This window comes from Maniola jurtina, chromosome 6 (genome assembly GCF_905333055.1).
Source record: "Maniola jurtina chromosome 6, ilManJurt1.1, whole genome shotgun sequence".
Lineage (NCBI taxonomy): Eukaryota > Metazoa > Arthropoda > Insecta > Lepidoptera > Nymphalidae > Maniola > Maniola jurtina.
Window position 1 is genome coordinate 262,881 of NC_060034.1, and position 22,191 is coordinate 285,071.

Sequence of the window (22,191 nt, forward strand, 5' to 3'; positions counted from 1 at the left end):
TCTCTCTCTTGCATCTCTTTAGGTACGGTTCTTGCAGCTGTCGGTGAAATGTTCGGATATGTAGGGATGCCTTTTACTGTTGCACTGGAAAGCCCAGAGTTAGACAATTCCTTACTAGGTGGACGAACGATCTAACAAGCGAGTAGCTAGGAGTTGCTGGACACAAGGGCCACGAGCCGTGTTCTGCGGAGATTCTTGCAAGAGATCTTTGTCCAACAGTGGACGTTGATCGACGTGAGACGACGATGCTTTTACTCAGCAGTCGATCACTGAGTTAGCAGTAAGAAGAGTGTACTGAGAAGAGCCGGCAACAAAATTAAACTAACCGGCGATGGTCTCGCTGTGTCATAGCCACATCGAGTAGGTAGAGGTAGATAGACGAAACAGATTGAATCTTCGTATTTTGTTTTCGGCGGAAGCTACCTACCGGTGTTTATCAAAACTACGAGAGCAATAATGAGCACAGTTTCTGGATAAGTCAGATACGGCCTCGATCCCTGTCGCTAGTGGCCGGTGTCGCGCGTCGCCGCCACATGACATCTGACCCCTTATCAGCCGCGCTGCTATCTGCCGCGTGCTCCGTCGCCTGCCGCACTCCGCATCCCGGCGCGACGCCGACGCCTCACGCACACAACACATTTATTGGTAAGTTTCCAGAATTATAATATCCAAAAATGTCAATTGAGTACATTTGTCATGATTGATGATGGATTGGCAAGCAGACAACATTGTTGACAAAATGACCACATTTGATGACTCATCAACTTACCTGATGGTATAGGTAATAGTTATAGGTAAGTAGGTATAGGTAGGTATATGCTGGAGAATAATAATTTTTTTCATGGTCTCGGCTTATGAAATTCAAAGATTTGAGCGCTCGCGTCATTTAATAAACTCAACGATAAATTGAATTATTACAGAGGAACTTGCCCATATGAATTTCTCCTCTATAAGTAACTACGTTAGTAAGGTAAACGAAGGACCGGTATTTTGCCCACCATTTTTTATCGTTAGCCATTTTCAAAATATTATGACAATCACAATAAATTTCTGATAGCAAAGTGTGTTAAAATAGTCGCCTAATTTTCAGGGTGATTTTGGCAACAGATTGACGTGCAGAGATGTTGTGGGCGTGGTGCTTGGCGCTGGCGGCGGCCGCGCTGGGCTGCGAGCTGATCCCGGGCGACGACGCGCCTCCCAAGTCGCCGGGAGACAACTTCTACCGCATCCTCATCAACGGGGAGGTGGAGAGATACGCGCCTAACCAGCGCTATGTTGGTGAGTAGCCGCAGCACAAGTAGCGACCTGATGCCCATAATTCATTGCTCAATTAATGCTTTAATGCACACATGCTTCCTCTATTTGAGGAGAGAGGGAGGAACATTCACCCTACAAAGATACTTCTTCAGACATAAGGTTTTTCTTCACTGTGTTCTCCGTGGATTACTCCTTAAAGATACCCGGATTGTAATTGGTAGAAAACACAGATCGCGGATGAGTATTCCAAACCTTAGCCATGCGTATGAGGAATGATGACGCAAAACGTTTTGTAACGTGCGTGTACCTAGATAAAATGTCGTCGACATAAGGCCTAGCCCGCACAGTGATTTTATACACTCACGAATTTCATTCGCGCGATTTATTTTCCGCGTACGGAATTTCACCTGCCCGCACTGCGAATGCGGTGAGCGCCATACGACTCCATACTGCATAAAACATTCGCGAGAATTTTTAATATCGCACCACGTATCAATTGATCACAGATTTTTTTCCCGCGCGAATTTTAAATCGCAGCGCGGCATCTCTGTATGATTGCAAGTGTTACAGAATTGAGGGAAAAAACGCGCGATTTTTATTCACTGTGCGGACTAGCTCTAAGGATGAAAACTCGCCTGACTCTTGCTGTACCGTGATAAAAATGTGAAGGCGGGACAAGGTCGAAATGTTCCTGAGCACACTCTCCGAAATATCCTGTAAAAAAACCACGAAGGATTCCGTACCATCGTACAAGATAAACATACCTAACACCTTTATGTAGAACTCTGCAAGTTAATAACTTATACCTACCTATGTGATTTAGTGAATTAAATTTTTCGTGAACACATTTTAATTTTTTTTTTGTGTGATATAACCACAATACTATAGGTTTTCTTGGCAGACACGACAGACGGACAGACAGACAACAAAGTGATCCTATATCCTTTTCCTTTTGAGGTACGGAACTCTAAAAACCGATAAGGCGGCGACCTTATTTATGTACTTAGTACTTACGAAAGAAATAATGAGTTAAAACATTGCACAATAATGATAATGTACATGCTAATTGCAAAATACTGAGTAGATTATTAGTAAGTGGCGGAAATTGCCGAGTTTGCCGGAAAACCAACAATGTAGCGGTTTGTGTGAATTCATCTCACGAACACGAATTAGCGTCACTCACTGTATCGTTACGAGGCGCGTGCGGCGAGCATTACGCTGTAACTGCTAATGTAAACAGCAGATAACGAACTGAATAAGTTTGTAAGTTGTTAGTAAAACACGAATGACTTTGTGTTTCGATACGTATACCGCGGCCGATCGTTTTCTGAACATTGATTTATTCAAGGAAAATTGACTCTATCTCCTCTTAAAGAAGAAAGAATGATCTGTGTAGAATCCATACCTATAAAAGCGAAAGTGTGTCCGTCTGTTTATCTGTCTGTCTGTTTGTCTATCTGCTAGCTTTACGTGGCCAACCAGTTTAACCGATTTTGACGGGTACAAGAACAGCTTGCGTCCTAGGTGAGGACATGGGCTACTTTTGGTCTCGGAAAATCAAAGAACTCCCACGTAATTTTTAAAAGAAATAAAGCGTGAAGATATTTAATTTCTTTTAGTGACTCTCGTCGGCTCTCGGACCCACTCTGTCGTCCAGCAGTTCACTAAGTTCCAGCTGAAACTGGACCCCCTGGACCCGTCTGCTCCCAGGAGTCCTCGCAAGCAGGGCCAGTTCCAGCTCTTCGCAGACACCCTCACAAAGTTCGACGAAGAATGCACCAACTCTGTGATAGAAGCCGACGACCTGCCCAAGACCGAGGTGCAGGTCATGTGGAAGGCTCCACCGGCTGGCTCTGGATGTGTGGTGCTCAAGTACGTACCCTATACGTCTTAGCATGCATGAACTTGGCGTTGAACTAGGCTTTGCATAATATTGAAAACGCATATATCCTAGAATCTCGTTATTGCAAGGAATTCGACTTCTCCAAACTTAATCGACGGCTTTTTATGCTCTCTGACGGCTGACGCACAGAGGGGCGGTAAAGTTTAATTACGACTCATCCGACTACTTCGAACGTCGTAAAAATATACATAATCGACGAATATACACTACTACAATAAATTATTACGGCTGCCATAGAAAGAAAACTTACTTCTTTTGTTTTCCAGGGCAATGGTATACGAAAATGAGAGCAGATGGTTCGCACAAGACGGGCAGTTGACCAAACGCATCTGTGAAGATACATCGCTGTCCACACCCGAGTGTTGTGCTTGTGATGATGCTAAATACAAGGTGAATACCTAGTCTTTGATAGGTTTAACAATTTTAAATATTCATTTGAATAATTGGAAACTAAGCTGAAGAATTTATCACAGAGTTAGGTCATTCCGGACTTAAAAAAAAATTACCGCGAAAGATTGACTAATAGTAGGTATATTACAATAATATAATTTAGTAAAGGAGAGCACTGTCGCCTAAAATACAGGTTCTACCGAGTTTAGGGACAGTGGATCAATAATTTGTGCTAGTTTGTTTGGTTTACTAAATTATTGTAAATTATTTTTAGTTGTAAGTGTTTAAATAAAACTTTGTAATTCATAATTAGAAATTTGTAAAAAACTAGTCGTAAGTTGCTTTCAATAAAAACATTATTAATTATTAAAAACATTAATTTGTCTACAGTTGGTATTTGAAGGATTGTGGTCACCACAAACGCACCCCAAGAACTTCCCCGTGCAGGCGCTGTGGCTGACACACTTCTCTGACGTCATCGGAGCCACGCACCCCAAGAACTTCACCTTCTGGGGCGAGGGAGAAATCGCTACTGATGGTTTTAGGTCCGTTACAATTTTTGCAATAAAATATAACATGGTAAGCTGGGTAGGTACGTGGGCAGTTTCTTGTACCAGTGTACCAGGCTGTCGGTCTGCAGGGAAAGTGGTGAATGCTTATGAGGTGCATAGCATCTGCCCATAAAAATGTCTCTGCGTGACGACGATTGCTATGCCAAGAGTGTTACGATGAAGAAAATAGGTACTTTCAGAACTTGGTCAGAAAAACGATTGAACGTTGCGTACAGAAGGCGTCAAACTGAATATCTTGTAGAAGTAATGCATGATTTCTGGGGACAAGTGCATTATTTTTGTGAGGCTATTAGATGCAACAAGCCTTATTAATATAACTAGTCAAGTGGGTCCGTTGTCACGCAAGTTTTTGCTTGATTATTCTAGTGCGCGAAGTTTTTTCGGGTGCAAGAGATGTTATTTTTATTGTGACAGATCTCTAGCAGAGTGGGGCTCCGTAGGGCTCCTGGAGCGCGAGCTGCGCCAGCAGGGCCCCGTGCTGCGCTCCATCGTGAAGGCGGCCGGGCTGTGGCACCCGCGCCTCAACCAGAACACCAGCGCCGCTTTCACCGTCGACAGGAAGAGGCACTACCTCTCCCTCGCTTCCATGTTCGGTAGGTGGTACCAGCGTAGCTGCTGGGATGATGTAGGTATACGCCAGTCGTCGTCGGGCTCCATATTTTTGTATCGCACCGCCTCCCAAGTTCCACTTAATGCTCAGATGTTATGAAGTGAGGTGCAACGTGGTGGGAGACGCGAAGAGCATCTATGCACAGACCCATACTTGTCTCTCCCTCTGCCTTATTTTGGTTTTCAAAGATTCCTATATTTTTAAAATCTTTCTAGGTAGGTTTCTAGGTATTTTACACTATTTGACGCTGTCTGAAACTTTTAATATTTTTTTTATGCACAGGGCCATCCCCCGACTGGGTGGTGGGCGTGAGCGGCCTCAACCTCTGCAACAAGGACTGCACTTGGGCCGAGGATAAAGTCATCGACCTCTTCCCCTATGATGCCGGCACTGACGACGGCATCTCTTACATGGTGAGCATTGCACTAAATGTTTTGTCTTCTTCTTCTTGGAATACTTTTGTGACTTGTACATGTTTGTGCCCACATTTGAAAAGTTCTATTCGTTTCCTAGTGTTGTTGTACTGAATAATTGATCTATATAATAACACCGTTTAGTGAAATAATGGAGAAGCTCAGCAGGAATCAAATGAAATAGTCCATTTTGCATTCTCAAATAGGTATTTATAAAGATTTTTATGTTACATTTTTCAGTCACCAAACGCCGAAACAACCCCCCGTGAGAAGATGTACCGCATCACCACCATGTACCCCGAGGACCCGCGCGCACCCTTCTACAACCCCGAGCAGCAGGAGATGAACCCCATGGCGAGGCTCTACCTGAGGAGGGAGAAGCTCATCCCGCGCTCCTGCGACGAGGAGCTGCTGCAGAGCCTTGTCGTGGAGGAGGCAGAGAATACAGAGTCGACGAATAGGCGTAAGTAGATATTGGTGTTCATTCGGTTACATTGCATTGACAAAAGTGGTGGTCTTTTTCACAATCTATTCTGCGAAAATAGACGGAACGATGATAACGAGACTATAAGTACTCGTATTTGCCAGATAATAGTAGGTAGTAGAAGTTCTTGTTGGATTTTTGAGATGAGGATGAAATAATGATTTCCAAAAGGTTCAGATACCGATAGCGATCCTTGAGATCAGCATGATGCTCTCCAGTCCTTTTCCAGCCATGACGGGTGCTCGGTAAAAACTCCTAATAATATCCATTAAAACCATGACCTGAACACACCTGTAGAAGGAGCAAAGACCCACCAAAAATTGAAAATTAACAGGATTTCTTGGAGTACCTAATTTGACTTACTTGATGTTTGTGTAGCGGAATGCGCCGTCACCGAATGGGGCGCGTGGTCTGCGTGTTCGGTGACGTGCGGCAAGGGGCTGCGCATGCGCACGCGCGACTACCGCATGCCGCAGAAGGCGCAGATGTTCTCCTGCGACCGCCAGCTCGTCTCCAAGGAGATGTGCGTCGCCGCCGTTGCTGAATGCGAGTGAGTATAGTTTGTTTAACGGAATACGCCGTCACCGAATGGGGCGCGTGGTCTGCGTGCTCGGTGACGTGCGGCAAGGGGCTGCGCATGCGCACGCGCGACTACCGCATGCCGCAGAAGGCGCAGATGTTCTCCTGCGACCGCCAGCTCGTCTCCAAGGAGATGTGCGTCGCCGCCGTTGCTGAATGCGAGTGAGTATAGTTTGTTTAACGGAATACGCCGTCACCGAATGGGGCGCGTGGTCTGCGTGCTCGGTGACGTGCGGCAAGGGGCTGCGCATGCGCACGCGCGACTACCGCATGCCGCAGAAGGCGCAGATGTTCTCCTGCGACCGCCAGCTCGTCTCCAAGGAGATGTGCGTCGCCGCCGTTGCTGAATGCGAGTGAGTATAGTTTGTTTAACGGAATACGCCGTCACCGAATGGGGCGCGTGGTCTGCGTGCTCGGTGACGTGCGGCAAGGGGCTGCGCATGCGCACGCGCGACTACCGCATGCCGCAGAAGGCGCAGATGTTCTCCTGCGACCGCCAGCTCGTCTCCAAGGAGATGTGCGTTGCCGCCGTTGCTGAATGCGAGTGAGTATAGTTTGTTTAACGGAATACGCCGTCACCGAATGGGGCGCGTGGTCTGCGTGCTCGGTGACGTGCGGCAAGGGGCTGCGCATGCGCACGCGCGACTACCGCATGCCGCAGAAGGCGCAGATGTTCTCCTGCGACCGCCAGCTCGTCTCCAAGGAGATGTGCGTCGCCGCCGTCGCTGAATGCGAGTGAGTATAGTTTGTTTAACGGAATACGCCGTCATCAAATGCGGCGCGTGGTGTCGGTGAGAGAAGACGTTTTGCTCAATAGTGGACTGGCGATGGTTGATTATGATGATGGTCCCGAGTAAAAGAATGTATTTATTTGTGTCGTGCAGAGGCGACAGCGCCAACGAGGCGGACTCGGACTTCAGCGCGGCGCCCGTGGAGGACGTGTCGGGCATCTGCAAGACGTCGGAGTGGGGCGCCTGGAGCGAGTGCTCCGTCACCTGCGGCGTGGGCATGAACACACGCCGCCGCCACTTCCTCAACCAGATGGGGCTCAAGAAGTGTCCACTCGTGCACATCGGTAACATTGCCTTGCTACGAACTTTTCTTAAGATACAGTAGTGATGCCTCCTCATCGGGGGGTCCGAAGTTCAATTCCGGACATGCACCGCTTACTTCTCAGAGTATGCGCGCTTTAAACAATTAAATATAACTTGCTCGTTAAAGCCAGCTTAGGTGAAGGAAAAGATCGTGAGGAAACCTTTATGCCTGCGAGTTTCACTAGGCTATCACCGCTCTATATATACTTAATAGAGAACTTCGTTGTGCCAGCATGCATAGAGTCTATTAACCAACTGAAAAAGAAGTTCCCAAGTGGATGCGTACTGCGTATGTTTGTATGTGACAGAGGAGAACCGGAAATGCATGCAGCCGCAATGCTCGGAGGCGGACTTGCAAGCCGACATCTCGGACCCGACGTGCCCCACCACCGAGTGGTCGGCGTGGTCGCCGTGCTCCGCGTCGTGCGGGCGCGGCGTGCGCTTCCGCACGCGCCTGCTGCTCGTGCCCGCCGAGCAGCAGCAGACGTGCTCCGCGCGCGTCGAGCTCATGCAGCAGCGCACGTGCCAGGAGAAGGAGGACTGCACCATCGACATGCTCACTGCCAAGCGTGAGTACACCTCGTCTCATCCACTTACTTGATTTATCTATACTTACTCATAATAAAGACTTGTTCTGATTGACTGACTGCCACAACCTGAACCACTCGGGTTAGAAATTTGAATTTTTTACAGTATTGTCCTTTTGTTATGTACTAAGAATTATGTTTGGAATTTCCACCCCTAAGGGGGGAATACTGGATGAAATTTTGCATGAAATTCAGTCATTTTTCAAGTTAGGTATATCCATAAAAATTGATATAACTGGGCTTTCAGTCAAAAATGCAAAAAAATACGTCTTATAAGAAATGTAAGAATTCCTACCCATCAGCGCTTTACAATCGAGTGAAGCCAAGGTGGGCTAGTTAATCGTTAAATAACAGTAATCAACCATTTACTTACATAATATTAAACTGGTACAACAAGTATATCGCTAAGTGGATACTTAGGTATTATAATATTATTATTGTATTTGTAAATGATATTGTTCCCAATGGCCGTGTTACGAGTTACGAAGCGTTACGGCTCATTTTGCACAAGGTTGGCAACTGACGATACAAACTGTTTCCTTAAATGTCGCTGCTCAAGGTTTTAAGTTTTACTCAAATAATTGTATTATTATAACTAGTAATGTTATGATCATGACAAATAAAACTTTCGTGATTTTAAAATGTGTCATGGGTCCACCAAAAAAAATATTTTTATTAATACTTCATACTTAGGTACAATAGCAATACAAGGCATAAAAAAAAAATTGATTGGGACTGCAGCAAAATATTTACGGCGAAATGATTTTTTTTATTCTGTCTTTATCTCCGTTTTGGAATGATAGTAAAAATGTACCTCGGTAGACTTACTAAGTCGTGATCATACTATTATCTTTCATTTATTGTGTGAATGGTGATACTCAATTGTGCTCAAAATTAGTAAATTTAGGTATTATTCAGCTTGAGTGTCCACTTATTTCAGCTGAACTTATTTATAGTGCACCCTGGTCCTCTGACCTGTATATATGACGATCATGCTTTTAAAAAGCTATGATGAGGTCTGGGTTAGAGCTTGCTTGACTAGAAGATGCCTTTTCACCCTTGCTTTGGTTTGCCTTGGTTTGGTTTTTCAATCAGGTGGTAGGTGGCAGGAACAACGGACGACGAAAGGGAGACATTCCAAACCTTAGCGGTTCGCGTCAGAAACGTTGTGCAAAAACGATTGGTGTGAATGGATTGGATGTCGACCACGTAAGGATGTCAACGTTCACGGTTGCACGCTGCTCTGTGGTAGAATGTGATTGGACACCCGTTTTTCAGGGGTCAGTCTGATGTAGTGAGTACGTATTATGCAGGTATCTGCATGGAGGTGCCGGAGCAGGGCCCGTGCCGCGGCGTGTACCAGCGCTGGGCGTTCGCGGCCGCCAAGGGCATGTGCGTGCCCTTCAACTACGGCGGCTGTCGCGGTAACCAGAACAACTTCATCTCGCAGCAAGACTGCCTTAACACCTGCAGCCTCATACTCGGTAAGTGACAGAAACGTTTACCTACACCCATCTCCTACCTCTCCCCCATCTTCCGCCCTCATCTAACCCGACCAGACCTCCCCCAACATCCCCTTGACATCTCTCACCTTCCCATCCTCCCACATTTTTCCCCTCATCTACCCCATCTCCCCCCTCTCCAGAACTATCCCACCTCCCTCTTCATTTACCTCACCTCCCCCCTCATTTAAGTCATCTCCTTCTCCACCGCATTTCATTTCTCCTCTCTTACACGTCATGTACATAATAATTCAATGCTCTTTATTTATTTTGTATCCCTCCACAAGTTCTCTGTCAATTTTGGTAATAGTGCAGTGGGTTCAAAACTGGAATACATAGAATGTATGAAAAAACACAATTAAGGTCACGGATTTCAATTAAACCACGACGCATTTTTATGAACAGGAAAATAATAAAGCTTGTATGTTAAACGTGTATGTTTAATTAAATTAGGTTCATCATGAGGAATCACGCGAGTGCGTGTCGCGATAGTTGGATTCAGTCGAGCAGCTAAGCGGCTGAGGGCGAGCCCTGCGACATTCCTAATAGCCTTACTACTGACGCGCAGGGCTCGACCTTCGCTAGGGGTTGCTATTGCCATATCGATGGCTCAGTTCACTATTGCACTTTCGACTGAATCTCGATTTGAATTTTCGACTTTACAGAAGAGCTGTTTATAGTTCAGCTGACATGACTAGCACAAAAATCCATACCTACTAATATTATAAATGCGAAAGTGTGTCTGTCTATCTGTCTATAAATATGAAATCAATAAGTAAGTATAATCCATACTTATTAATTAATTAATTAATAATATTATAAATGCGAAAGTGTGTCTGTCTGTCTGCTACCTTTTCACGGCCCAACAGTGTAACTGATTCTGCCGAAATTTGGTACAGGGTTAGCTTATATCCCGGGGACGGACATAGGCAACTTTTTATCCCGGAAAATCAAACAGTTCCCACGGGATCTACAAAAATCTAAATCCACGGGTATCCTCTAGTGGTAGATAATTTCAACACAATCTGATCACTATTCTTGGACTTATGTAAAAATTATGCTACTATTTTTGTGCTATTGTTAACGGAACTTTAAACAGGTCTTCTGTAAAATTAACTATTGCGTATTTAGTGCAATCGTGAACTAAGTCATTGATACAGGAATCTTGAATATACCTACATGCCTAATGGAAATTTCGTGGAACGTTGAGTTAATTACGACTCATCATCATCATCATCATCATCATAATGTGCATCGCGTGCCGCCCAAAGGAAGCGGCTTTAAACAGAAAAACTTTTCGCATAATGATCGAAACCTGACACGCGATGAAATATCCAAAGTAAAACATTGTGTTTATTTTCCTGAAGGTGAACATATACCTAATCTAAACTGTAGGCACATATACCATGTCTGCGTACATTACTACTACATGCATACACTCTGGTGTGACTATTCGATGTCCATATCCCAGAGGAAAATCAATTCAACGTTACACAATAGTGAATGACGTCATTACTATCATTGCTCGTACGTTCTCGTGGGGGGACTATGTAGGTATGGTAGGCCAAACCATACTGCCCATTGGCAGTTTTCAGCAGAAAACTGCCAATGGGCATGTTCACTGCTGAACATATTACCTATTACCTATGTCTCTTGCATGGACCTACACGTCTCTACATACTCGTAGTTCCACACGGTGTTGCGCCGCCGCCGCCCAGCGGCTCCTTGTGACTCGTTTCATGTCATCCGTCTACCTAGTGAGGGTTTTCCAACGCTGCACTTTCCGGTGCGAAGGCCGATCCCAACATCTACCTATTGGTTTTTTGTACTATGTGTCCTGCCTATTGCCTCCTCGGCTTCGCAACCCATTGAACTTTGTCGGTCACTTTAGTTCTCCTACGGACCTCCTCATTTCATTTGATCACGTAGATCCAAGCATAGCTCTCTCCGTCGCCCGCTGAGTGACTTCGAGCTTCTTATGAAGGTTATAGTAGCAACTATGTCTCGGATCCATAATATTTGTTTCACTTTCTGATAAATGAAAGAAATGAAGTGCGCAGTATTACTTAAAAATATACTTACTTATGTATATACGCACGTTGGAGTTTAGTTTCACGTCCCCAGATATTCGTAGAATGTCTAGCTACCTGTCGGTATGCGTGGTATGGGGATCGGGTGTAAATGGGTACAAATAAACAAAGCATTAGGCAGTTTAGCAAAGCGATGATTGCGATGCTATCGGCACGCCACATAGCTGGTGCGCTGCCAACTGCCACTCCGCCGCCACTAGCTTTTCATTCACGTAAATCCAATCGTAATTTCTTTAGTGCTTGTTCTAAGAATATCCTGCTTTGAGTTTTTACTTTCCCCTCATCATCATCATCATCATCATCAAGCCATCGCCGGCTCACTACTAAGCACGGTTTACCTCTCAGAAAAAAGCGTTTCCATCCTGCTGGCTAAATGTGGATTGACAGACTTCACACACCTTTGAAAATATGGTGGAGCCTACATGATTATAGTTATAACTTTTAAGCATGCAGATTTCCTCACGATGTTTTCCTCCACCACGGGTAATATTTAAGTGCTTATAACACACATGACTCAGAAAAGTTAGAGGTGCGTGCCCGGGATCGAACCCCCCGAATAGGAACCGGGCGTTTTAACCACTAGGCTATCACGCCATTCACGGTTACTTTATCTTTCATTTAAAATTTCGAATATGATGACGTGGAGAAACTTCAAGCATAGCTCTCTCCGCGCGTCGTCCGCGGAATGACTGTAGCATTTCTTAGGAGGCCCATAGTTAGTCGAAAGTTTATTAATCATAATTTGTTTCGGCAGGAGGAGGTGCGCCGGGCGCAGCGGTCCCCGCGCCGACGCAGTTCGCGGCGCCCGTCAGCACCAACTACCCCGGCCTCCGCGTCAGCTCCATCGAACCAGCACCGCCGGCCAGCAATGGTAACGTCTCATTTTAGTACATCTATATGCAGGCAGCTGATTCCGTACTTCTGTTCACAAATCTCAAAGTTTTGTATGAAAATAAAGGTCGCGATGTTTATGAGAGAATTGCTTCATGTCAAAAGAGTTGAAGTATCAGTGAGGGGAACATCCATCGTATTTGCAATGGATTAAAATCTATTTAAAATGTGTACCAGGTACGGTGACAAAACAAAGCAAAAGAAGACGTAGTAGCTAAACAGCTGTCCCTAAACAAGATAAGCGTTCTCCTCGTTCCCCTTATTATAGATTCCAAGTTGTACTCATCAATAAATTAAAGAAACAAAAAGGCTCTTCTAGAAACAATAAAAATTGAGATAATAATATCTTTGACTCTTGATATCTAAACGAGTGTTTACGTGGGTGGCGTGGACCAATAAATTGGTTTGCGTATTTTTAGAGATCTATTCAAACACATATATTTGAATGATTTGATCCAGCGATAGGAAGCAACGACTGTCAGCTCAGCGGCTGGGGCGAGTGGAGTCGCTGCAGCGTCACCTGCGGCATCGGCTACCAGGAGCGCAGCAGGACTGTGCTGGTGAGTTCTCTTCTCCTTCAGGTGCCTCTCCGACTATCGAACGATGACATTCGTAGGACCACAGATGACTGAAAACTTAGAGGAGTCTTGCCCAGCACCGGAAAGACTGGCGTGCACATGAGAAGGGATATGCCCAACAATGGATTTAAAGGCTAACTTCGGCTTCGTACTATATTCCTATATATTCTTCCCGAGACTAGGTACTCAGAAATACTGCGAAGAACAAAGTAAAGCGTGACAGCGGCCATGCTTATGAAGTGTCATGTGAGTTACTCCAGAGTCCAGACTTCCTGAAGCTGTTTGGAACTTATAAAGACGCAAAGCACAAATCAAAATATTTTTTGCTTGCCATATACACAATGACAGCTAGGTGAAGGAAAGGGTGGTAGGAAAGGAGGAGGTAGTAGCAACTTGCGTTCCTAAGCGAATAAAGTACTTAAAATCTAGCAAATAAAGAAAGAAAACATTATATTATAGTAGACAGTTTAATGTCCGACATGTTATCGCAATAAATATGGAGAGGCCCGTGCGAGCCCTTGAGACTGAAGTCTGAACCGTTACGTTCCGCATCCTCTATAAAAACTATTTGCGGCTCGCTTCGTAACATCAGACAAACGAAATCGATGGAAAGGGAAAGGCGGTACCCAATATTGCATTTTTACTTAGTCTACAGTGAGCATGTCGCAAGAAAGAGGTTGTCGATTAAAAGGTTTGAGTATACAGAACTACGTGTTGGTAGATATTAACTGAATTCCATGATTATATTATTCTAATTATATGAATTCCGCAAAGTAGCGCCTGCTTCTATGCAATGTGCGAAAGTCCTTTCAACTTTTTTTTAATGTGAGACAGGCTTGCGTTGACGACAATCATGCCTAATAAAAAGCAAGGATAAGCTCTACATTAGAGCGTACCCTACTTAGAAGATGCTAATTCACTCTTGCCTTGAAGGTATTACGTTGTATTTGGCGGGAAACACGGACGCCGGAAGAAATATCCCACAGATATCTTTTTCATTAAGATTTCGAAGGGCTAAGGTGTGGAATACACCTTAGTGGTGCGTATCAGAAACGTTGAATGAAATGTTTCATACAGGATAGATGTCGACCACAAGGGCCAATGTTCATAGTTTGTTGCTGTTCTGTGGTAGAAGTGTTTGATATTACAATAATGTGTGTGTGTTGGTCCAGGCTCAGCCAGGGCCGGGCGGCGCGCCCTGCCCCGCGCGCCTCAGCCGCAGGCGTCGCTGCTCCAGGTCCTGCTAGACAACTTGTCTTCATCACCAACTCTACATACTGTCCGTGTCAAGTGAATTGGATTCAGTGATGCCAAAGTGATGCCATAGATGTCAAAGTGTTCTTCATGAGCTTTGATGTTAAGTTTCACCAAAGAATGCGCCGATACAGAGTGGCTTCTACTTAAGTAATTATTCACTTTTATTTTTAAGCAACAAAATAAATAATAGAGAAATTCAATGTTTTTTTTATTTAATCTATTTACATCTAAAAATATTGATAAGCTCTAATTAATAGTAAAGTCTACTAAATTATCCATTTGGAAAGAAGCTTCGTGAAAGTAAAGGTACAATTTCCATCAGATACGACTGTGACATCGAGCGGTAGACGGGTAGAGTACGGTCTATAGGTAAACCACTACTTAGGTTCACCTATTTTACTTAGGTAGGTACTTATGATTACTATGACATTTTGTCCGTGAATACGAAATTAATCACCTTTTATCCTATTTTTAAAAACATTTTTTACTAAATAAGACTGGTACACTAATTGTACCCACAGTGTAAGCGTGTAGGTACGTATGTATTTAACTATCGGAAAAGAACCTAATGTAGTGATTCAACAACAATAACAACTCGTAAACGTAGTTTATGGAAAATTCATGAGTTGTTTCCATCGCTGTGAAGGCGGGGAGTCGGGCGGCTAGCTAGTATTCCTGCCACGTCGCGACAAACACGCGACTTGCTTACATATTCGCAAAACACGGAGGTTTCAGTTTAAACTTTGTCTTTTGTTTGATTGATGGATTCACTTGGCATTATTTATAAGTAGGTATTATCATTTGTAGGTCTTATACTAGGTAGGTGAGTATAACGATATTGAGAAAATAAGAAAGTGACGCGGACATGTAAGTGCCTACTTGCCGTCTACTCGAAAATAAAAAATCAGGACTCTTTGAACTAAATTAGGTACTCAAATTCAGTCAAAGGAAGCGGTAAAAAAAGCTTCGGCTTATACCTAACTTTTGGGTGAAATAATATTATTTGCTTTAACGGTGAAGGAAAACATCGTGAGGAAACCTGCATGCCTGAGAGTGCTCTAAGTATAATGTTCACAAAAGACGTGAACTGTAAAGTAGGCATTTCCATTCGCACTTGGCCAGCACGGAGGACTAGGTAGGTGCTAATAGGTAGGAGACTGTGCAGGGCACATAGTTTGAAAAATCGATAGACGTTGGGGCCCCAAGGTGCTAGAACGGTGACCTCGCACCGCGTTGGAAGCTCTTTAGGCGGACAAACTACATCCATGATCAAACGAGTTGCTGGAAGCTGTTGGATGGCGACGTGTGGCGTGTGGAAGTCCCTACCAGAGACCTATGTCCAGCTGTTGACGTCTATCGTTTAGTAAAATGATGGTAATAAAATGTGTAGTGTAATATTTTGTAGATAGCATGACGCTGTAGCCATTATTACTCAAATGGCAACTCCCGCGCAGCTTGCTACATACTTATAGACCGATATATAGTCAATAGATCTAGTGCATACAAGGCTTGTGTGCAGTTTACATAAACTCCTTAAAAGGACAAATGCTACACCGACATCGATCTGCCAATGGTTAAATACATGCATTAGGTATATGCCTAATATATCTTGGCAGCAGGCTACATCATGGCCGATTATTAAATATGAAAATTGCTTAACATTAAAAATCACCGCAATACTTAATACTTAAAACTTTTTGTGATTTTGACTTAAATTATCTTTTTAATACAAGATTTGATCCAAAACCAAAGTTATTAATGCAAAATGTAGGTACTTATCTGTATGTTCTACATTTATGATTATATATCGTTCAGTTCCGACAATTTTCCTAAACTTCCTGCGATTTGATAAAACTGATGCAAGTTGATAATAATAATAATAATTGATAACAGTTATAGTGGAGTAACAATAGGTACATTGCTATTGTTATATTTTGTACACAAAAGATAATAGCTAAAATTATAAATAACATTTAAGTATAGCACACAGAGGCAATAATAGGAACTTCTAAAAGAGCGGCTTTTCCGGAGGATATCATTAGTTAGGTAAGTATATAAGGCTGCCTACAAATTGAAGCGCGTACGATGCGTGTAGGCTTGGTACTGTACATGTGTCAAATCAATACGAAACCATGACGTGCGTCACGAATTTTAGTAGTTTGCATTATTATCTAGTAGGTACATTTACCTGCTAATAATAACTACTTCGCTGTGCACACTTCAGTTTGAAACTTCATCATCATCATGCCCATCAATAACCCATCGGCCGCTCATTACTGAGAAGAGTTTGACCATAGTCTACCACGCTTGGCAAGTTAGATTGGCAGACTCCTTCGCTAATATTATGCAGAGCTCTCAGGCATGCCGGTTACCTTACGGTCTTTTCCTTTACCGTTGAAACAAGTGATAATATTTAATTGCAAAGGCAAATAAAACGAATTTCATCTCTACAACCACTAATGATTAAGTAAATTTAAAAAAAAAATTGCAATTGTTTACACTATGAAATGAGTGCCCAGTTCCTTGTCTACCAGCCAAGGTGAAGGTGAGCCGACATTGCAAGAACAAAAGGACATCGCCTCCGAGATGGAACGCCGACGCGCCGCCGACAACACGCCAACAATGGCCGACCACATGCCGGCAAGGTCGGCACTCGGCACTCATCTGACAATAGAACAATAATGAAAACATCTTTTCCTCCTCGATAGATTGACATTGATGAACGTAGTGTAACACAGCTGTTTTTCATTTCTAAAGAATTCGAGTTATTTCAGATTTTCAATAACATAATAATATCTTATTTCTGTCTGAACTTCAAAAAGACGATTTTTTTGTGGTCGGGGTGACTATCCTCAGTGCATGCAGTATAAGAGGTTCCGGAAACTTCTCACACTTTCATATCTAGTATCGCAGTTTTACGATCTATAAAACTGTGATAGTATCTACTCAGTGAATACTATTCACGGACTGGCATACTTTAGTTAGAGAATAACCATATAAAACACATATAAATTTTTGTTCTTACTAAAAGTTGTATCATTTGTTTAGCGTTTACCGGACGAAGGATCTATATTTATTGTTCATGCCTACACAACAGTCAGCAGGCTCTTCAATAGCGGAGGTCTGCAGGAGAGCAAATCTCTTAACATAGTCACAGTTTCATAAGATGAAGTGACAGTCACCCGTATTCACAAACGTTAACTATGAGGTCTCATAGTGCCCTCGAACGCACAGTGTCCGTTCCACCAATCAGATGACTGTATCACGTCAATTCACAATTATCTGATTGGTGGGACCTACACTATGCGTTCGAGCGCACTGTGAGACCTCATAGTAACGTTTGTGAATACGGCCGAGTGGCCAGGCCATGCTTGTCGTAGTAAGCAATGGCCGTTGGCGCCGTAAAATGCTAGAGTACCTATCGTGTAAACAAGCGTAGTGTGGGATGCCCCCTCCGCAAGATGATTCGACATGACAAAGATGGTTCGCGGACTCCGACATGACTGTTACCTCCTACAACGATGATCATGATGATGATGATAAGGGATCCGGCATTTTACTCTTTACTAGCCGTTATGTACACCCATAGAATGCGTCGCTAAAAATGTATTTCCTTTTATATTATAATCGAGATTTTATTACCACATACCAGACGACAAGCAGCGGTCAAGCACGAAGCACAAACTTGTAAACAATCGTTTTCCGCCGGTAATTCCTGTTCAAGAATAGACAGTAAATAATAATTAAATAGGCATGTCAGCTACGCGGTCATTTACACGTAAACTATGTGTATGATAGGTACATTGCTACTTACATAGGTAATATAAGGATTATTGTCAGCTATTATCCAATCATTTCCGGTCAGGTGTAGAGTGGAGGTAATTGATTGTTAATACAATGATAGCTAGTTTAACCGCCCCTTAGCATGAAAGGTATGATTAATATTATAACTTTGTTATACCTACCTGCTAGCACATGAGTAGATAGATAACTATTGCTAGCCCCGCGGTTTACTATTTAGGTAGGTAGGATCCATACGTTCATGAAACCGCGTCTACAACTTGAATTTAATTTCGTGATATCTTCATGAGCACGCTGCACTTATAATATTATATTAATTAGAAGCCTCAATAGCTCAACGGTTAAAGGAGTGGACTGAAAAATGAAAGATCGGCAGTTCAAACTCCGCCTGTTGCGATATAATTATATTGTCATAATTCCTAACACAAGCTTAAAGCTTAGTTGGAGGGTCATGGGGAATTTTAGTCATTAATATTCTGTAAAAAAAGGAATGTTAGTATTGCTAGCTGTCTAGCCACAGAGTACTTACCTACTTTTTACATAGCTGATAGCTGAAGCCCGCAACTTCGTCTGCGTCCATTCCCCACATTACCTACCTACTTATATATTTTATTAAATTGTAGTTAGAAACTATTTTGTACTTCGCTGTGGTTTCAAATGTCAACTTTGTCTTTCTGCATGTTACACAACCATAACGTCACCCGCGTTCCTCGATCCCCTCATTACCCTGAACCGCTGTAGCCTAGCCCTAGTTCGGCTCGCTAGCTATACTGTCCCCACGCCCTAATCTACTAAACTTCGCACTTGACCTACACTCACGGGCGGGCACTGCTGACGTCAGCGTCTGGACTCCGTGACGTCATGCCGGACGACCACTTGTCATGTATGATGTCATTACGTGATGAAATTGTGCAGTGCACCCAATTATATTTTAGATCAATTTAAAATATGTATTGTTATTCAGTTAGACTTTTACAAGTAGGTATGTATTTTTGAATCGTCAAAAGCATCTACTTACCACTGGTTCGGAATGCCTTCATAGGATCATAGTGTTATACCTACTTACCTATTGAATCCAAATGCTTTTCAGGCAACAGCCTTTACTTGGATCTCACCTGGTGGTAATATTTAGTGACGAAGTTTACATCATATTTAAATTGGAGTAAACGAGTGATCGCCAAGGTCGGCTATACCTCCATCATGTGCTCGCACCCATTGACCTCCATTCATCCAATAATTTTGTAATTGCACATCAACCGACGATTCTGTCTGTCTGTTACTCATACCAAATACCAGAAAATTATTATACAAATTGTTATGACCTTCGGCTTTGAGCATAGCTGTAATGATTTGAAGTAGGTATCATGAATTTCTTGAAAATTAACCTTTCAATTGACTCGCAACCTCTAGTATATTTTTCTTATTCGCAACCTTGACTTACCTACTCAAAAGCCTTGAGAAATTGATGAAATAGTTTTTCTCTTACCTACTATCTCTCTGAGAACTTGCCTACTTATCATTATCATGAACCCATCGCCTCGCTACTACTGAGCACGAGGCTCGTCTTAGAATGAGAAGGGTTTAGCCATGGTTCACCACGCTGGCCCAGTGCGGATTGACAGAATTTTTGAGAACATTATTGAGAACTCTCAGGCATGTAAGTGGGTTTCTTCACGACATTTTCCTTCATCGTTAAAGCAAGTGATAATATTTTTTATTTAAATCGAAAAGTTAGAGCTGCATTCTCGGGATCCGACCCTCTGAATAGGAGGCAGACTTATTAACCACCAGACTATCACCTTTAGTACCTACTTATTAATATCTAACAATTTTGATTTTTAACTTGCATACTTTGTTGAACTGAGACAAATAAAGATCGTAGGTAAACTATTTGGATTCTAGTCCACAACCACAGTACACCCGACTATAGGTAGAATATACAGATTTAGGCAGAGTTCTGTGGTAGAATATTATGATGGTAAAGATTCGCATCTCAATCTCTTGGAATATTGCCATTTATGTTATTATGAAAATAATACATCGCACGTTACACATAAGTACACGGTACGTTTACGAAACATGCCGGCATATTTTCATAATAGGTTCAATATTTCAGTCTGTTACAAGCTTAGGTATATCTCATAATAAAGTGACATATTGGATATAAACGACGCACGCGATCCGAAACACGCTAATATTATGTGATATTGTTTATAAAAGCCTATGTAATGCAGTGCTCAGTCGCTATCGAGGGTGCACATAGGTAATAAGTATTTTGTTCAATTTTCACAAAAACCCGCAGTTAGACACAAATAATCTAATTTAGATAAGCAAAACCCCCGTAATTCAAAGTCAAATGACCTCACGGACCTTTGAAATTCAAAATATTATGTACTAAATGAAAGTGAGGTGATAGTGATCAATGTAGAGCTCCACTTAATTCAAACGCGCCCTGAGAAGAAGAAGAGAAGAAGCCCATAGCAATTGTTTTGTAATGTGTCGTAGGTGGGTACCTACTTATATGTTGTACTATTAATCTAATGGCTTGATTAGTTATAAGATTTTTATCAGAGTTCAGTGCAGAAAAACTACGAAAATAACATGTGAATTTCGTAAAAGTAAATGATATTCGATCACACAGTTGCTCGTGTGACTGGGCAGTGCATTACCAATCCGGTATTTTAGGACAAGGTAACACAAACTCATACTGTATGCACTTGAGTGTTTTATTTTTTAATTAAGTAAATAGTTGCAATAAATTAACATTTCATCTAGGTGTACCTCTTTAAGATAGACTTTACTACTTTTAAAATGGATATGGCGGATGGGGCGGAAGCTGCATCCAAAAAGTCTAATTTTTTTTGCTATCGTATCGAGTGGGATATGGGAAAGAGGAAAAAGTTCTGAATTCATAAATATAAATATTATGGTAATTAAAAAGTATTAATAAAATATATCAAGCGACAAAAAACAATTTGGCTATCTAGGTAGATACCTAATTTAGCAATTACTAAATTATTTGTTCGTTGTGAGGCGGGAAAAAGGAAAACAGATTAGATAAAGCACATACGAAGTTACAGCAACTGCTAGTATTCAAAAGCTTTATACACGTTTGCTTTGTCAGGCAGATATTGCAGCTGACGCATGTTTCCTGCTCCGCCGACCTTGCCCTTTCACGCTTGCCGGCAACATTCGAACCGCGAAAATTTGTTTATTTGACCTTTATTGACTGTACTATTTAAAACTGCACTTTTTAGGTCAAGTGGGTGCCTTCAGTTTGTTTATTCTTAAAAAAATACCAACAAAATGCGAGGCCGTTTTCCCAACATGATACGCAATGTCAAAACCTACTGGGTAAGTTATGCCTCACGTATGCCTTCATATCATTTTGATAGATTTGGCTCATTCAAGCTCTGAGCCGATATTGCTTTCAAACCACGCAATGGAAAGGACCAATAGGCGAAAGGGATGTTGGCAAGCTATTCAAACGGTGGGCTGATGAGATGTACAAACTGCAGAGAAGAACTGTTTGCGTCTGGACAAGGACGGGGAGAGTTGGAAAAGGTTGGGGAAAGTGGCTCATGCTCCAAAATACATCGATGTCCAAAACACATAGTCATCACTTACTAACCATACAACTAACGAAAATAAGGGACTAACTAACAAAACTAACCACATCTAGGTACTATGTTACTAACATGAGAATAAAAGGCTTTTTTATTTTATTTATTTGTTTCAACAACGCCTTATCACTGAACAGCGATCTCTTGCAGGCAACCTAAGGCTGGATGAACGTAATGAGTTAGGTGTAAAATGTAGCGACGACGGTGGGCCTATTAGGTAGAAGTCATCTAGCTAGTAGGTATACCCAACCCATATAGTTATCTTCCTCCGTGTCGTTGTTATTATTTTTGCTAACCTTGATTGATTGTGATTGTCGGCAGCTTACAGCAAAACATTTAGTTACGCAATAATTAGGTAACTACTACTCCGCAGAGGATCGCGTGTTCTGTACAGGGTTGCAGTTCGCACGGTAGCAGCTTAGGGCAGTGACCTGTAACTTTTATTATAATCTAAAAATCTTTTATTTAATTCAAAAATGGAGTTTTGTCACGCTTCTCGTTTGTGCTGGAATTCGTGGAATACAAGAGTTCGAAATTTCGATACCAAGGCCTGACCGGCT

The 22,191-nt window shown here is 42.6% G+C and overlaps 2 protein-coding genes across 3 annotated transcripts in view; one reads left to right on the top strand and one right to left on the bottom strand.

Annotated features, from left to right (window-relative positions):
• Window positions 1-22,191, bottom strand: part of LOC123865960 (phosphatidylcholine:ceramide cholinephosphotransferase 2-like) — a 100,634-nt gene that overhangs the window by 62,120 nt on the left and 16,323 nt on the right. The gene's annotated exons all lie outside the window — the stretch shown is intronic.
• Window positions 498-14,407, top strand: LOC123865956 (spondin-1). Of its 2 annotated transcripts, none has more exons than XM_045907196.1 (15): window positions 498-645; window positions 1,091-1,278; window positions 2,877-3,129; window positions 3,427-3,550; window positions 3,941-4,095; window positions 4,537-4,715; window positions 5,015-5,145; window positions 5,386-5,608; window positions 6,008-6,179; window positions 7,093-7,283; window positions 7,611-7,871; window positions 9,203-9,373; window positions 12,236-12,352; window positions 12,832-12,932; window positions 14,123-14,407. In XM_045907196.1, exons 2-15 carry the CDS (start codon window positions 1,122-1,124, stop codon window positions 14,195-14,197), a joined length of 2,310 nt encoding a protein of 769 aa, XP_045763152.1. In that variant the 5' UTR covers window positions 498-645; window positions 1,091-1,121; the 3' UTR covers window positions 14,198-14,407. The 2 variants fall into 2 exon arrangements, with proteins under 2 accessions (XP_045763152.1, XP_045763154.1); XM_045907198.1 differs by having other exon boundaries at window positions 510-645; window positions 1,108-1,278.

Excerpts from the sequence above, each read along its gene's own strand:
- LOC123865956 (XM_045907196.1), top strand. The coding sequence starts at position 1,122 with ATGTTGTGGGCGTGGTGCTTGGCGCTGGCGGCGGCCGCGCTGGGCTGC. Across the intron at positions 3,551-3,940 it reads GTGATGATGCTAAATACAAG|TTGGTATTTGAAGGATTGTG; the intron begins GTGAATACCTAG and ends ATTTGTCTACAG. Across the intron at positions 4,716-5,014 it reads CTCCCTCGCTTCCATGTTCG|GGCCATCCCCCGACTGGGTG; the intron begins GTAGGTGGTACC and ends TTTTATGCACAG.